At 52.9% G+C, this 2,500-nt stretch overlaps 1 protein-coding gene across 1 annotated transcript in view; it reads left to right on the top strand.

The window, feature by feature from the left end:
• LOC143290898 (uncharacterized) overlaps window positions 1–2,500 on the top strand; it is a 31,436-nt gene that overhangs the window by 27,593 nt on the left and 1,343 nt on the right. The window contains exons 5-6 of the mRNA XM_076600453.1: window positions 51–372; window positions 1,684–2,500. The exon at window positions 1,684–2,500 is cut by the window's right edge and continues 1,343 nt beyond it. Of these exons, the coding sequence (XP_076456568.1) occupies window positions 51–372; window positions 1,684–2,500 (1,139 nt within the window). The remainder of the gene's footprint in view (window positions 1–50; window positions 373–1,683) is intronic.

The raw sequence follows: 2,500 nt of genomic DNA, 5'->3' as shown, positions 1-2,500 counted from the left end.
TCATTATTCCTCGCCTGACCTGTAGTGAGGGTTTCTCATCAAATCCACAGGACAAGATCCGTTTTACCGCCTACACGGGAGACAAAAACCTGCACGAGAACCTGGCTTACCTCCCTTCCATGGTGCTGACCGTCAGCGAAGCCGGGGCCACGATAGCTCAGTGGAACTACCGGATCCTGTGTCACCCCATCCGACAGGAGGTCAGAGTGCGTGACCTCCGACCTGTGGAGGATCTGGCCAATCGCCTGGCCAGCAAGCATCGGTGGCGGGATCACGTCATGTCACGTGCGGCCCGCTTTTCGCTGAGCCCGTTCCCCGGGGAAAGGCTACACAAATGGAGCCTTCTGGACAAGATCATGAAGGAGATTCCGGGTGAGATCACTGCCACAGACCCCGTTGCACTTGGCTGTGGGAAGGGTGTGTGTGTGTGTGTGTGTGTGGTGTGTGTGTGTGTGTGTGTGTGTGTGTGTGTGTCAAGTGAATAGAGTAGAATAGAATAGAATAGATTTTATTGTCATGAAACCGTAAGGTTTATAAGACCCAAGTGCAATGGTAAATGAATGAACGAATGAAAAAACACACAATTAATCAATCAGTTAATGCAGTAAATTGCAGCAGCATTCATAAACAAATTTTCCCAATCTAGTTTGTATATATATATTGTGTGTGTGTGTGTGTGTGTGTGTGTGTGTGTGTGTGTGTGTGTGTGGAGGGAGTGTGTGTGTGTGTGTGTGTGTGTGTGTGTGTGTGTGTGTGTGTGTGTTGGTCATTTGCCCACCGACCACAGACGTATTTTCCTAAATCAAATCTAAATGTAATAATCATTGTTTAACAATTGAAACAAGGTGGGTAAATGGGATTCCAAGAGGAAAACCGTATTTGTCAAAAAATATTACATGAATACTATCGGTGATGACATTCATAATGATTATTATGTGTCCAAAAGATTATTCCCTGATAAAATATTCATGTCGAAGGTATGTTTTTCTATTCTGTTGTATATATTTTCTGCAAGCAAACGGGCTCTCATTAAGACTTGCAGTGTTGTAAATGATACTTTCATACAGTCGAAAAAATATCTTTGAAAATTATTTTACGTCAATTGATGCCACGTTAAAAGAAACCTACTTGAGTAATATGTTGTTTTCTGAAATCCTCCGTGCCCCCGCAAAAGGGTCGGAAATTCAAGCTTGTGTGTATGTGTGTGTGTGTGTGTGTCTCTGTGTATGTGTGTGGCTGTTTGAGTGTGTATGTGTGTGTGCGTGAGTGTGTGTGTGTGTGTGTGTGTGTGTGTGTGTGTGTGTGTGTGTGTGTGTGTGTGTGTGTGTTCGTTCTTTAGTTTAACGTCTTTTCACTGTAAGTGTGTGCCTCTGTGTGTGTCTGTGATGGCGTGTGTGTGTGTGTGTGTGTGTGTGTGTGTGTGTGTGTGTGTGTGTGTGTGTCTTTGTCTGTGTGTGTGTGTGTGGGTGTGGGTGTCTGTGTGTCTGTGTTGTGTGTGTGCGTGTGTGCTGATCTCTGTGTGTGTGTGTGTGCGTGCGTGTATGTGTGCGTGTGTGTGTCTCTGTGTCTGCGTGTGTGTCTGTGTGCTGTGTGTGTGTGTGTGTGTGTGTGTGTGTGTGTGTGTGTGTGTGCGCGCGCGCACGCGCACTTGGTGTGCACGTGTGCTCGTTCCGCACGTTGCAGGCAAGAACAACTACGGGGGCCATCTGATTGACCGGACGGAGGGCGGCGTGAAACTGAACGCTCACAACACGCGGCCGCTCAACACCGCCCACTACCACCGCTGGTACAGACTGCACAAGGCGGGCGCCATGGGCGAGAAGGTAGCGCATATGGGTTTCGCCGACCGCAACCTGTTCGTGGCGGAGACCACTCAGCCCCGTGTAGCTGCCATGGAGTTCCCTCCCTGCCCCCCACCCTCCTCCCCCTCCCCCTCCCCCCACACCCCCAGGAAGGGACGGGCAGGGTGTGAGGGGAGGAGGAAGAGAGTGTCGTTCGCCATCCCGCTGGAGATCGTCTTCCTGACGCCGCTGCACGCCTGGAACCCCTACCGCCTGCACTACAAGGGCCACGACCGCTCCCCCCTGGGCAGATCCGTCACCGCCAAGGGCAGGACCGGCACGCGCAGTGTAGAGGGCGCCTTCAACGGAACCAACAGCCGCCACTTCTACCACACGCCCGTCACCTTCTTCCAGTCCGCACAGGAGGTGCACTCCGACCCCGCCGACACGGTCCAGGGCGTGGTGGGCGTCCTTGACCCCGAGGGTCGCGTGAGGTCGGTGGTGGCGTCGGGCGTGCGCATCTTCCTGCCCAAGATCAAAGGTCTAGGCGTGCTCCGCACGCGCTATCCCATCATGCCCGTGTACGCCGAGGGCAGCGCGGTGTGGAAGGAGGTGGAGGCGTTGAGGGAGGTGGCGATGGGGATGGACAGGCACAGGGCCTTCTTCAGGACCCCTCCCTCCTTCCTCGCCGTTCGCAGCGCCGACGGCCAGGGTGACGG

Source organism: Babylonia areolata, chromosome 16 (assembly GCF_041734735.1).
Source record: "Babylonia areolata isolate BAREFJ2019XMU chromosome 16, ASM4173473v1, whole genome shotgun sequence".
NCBI classification, from domain to species: Eukaryota; Metazoa; Mollusca; class Gastropoda; order Neogastropoda; family Buccinidae; genus Babylonia; species Babylonia areolata.
The sequence above is the reverse complement of the archived record's forward strand: the minus strand, read 5'-3'. Positions and strand labels throughout refer to the sequence as shown.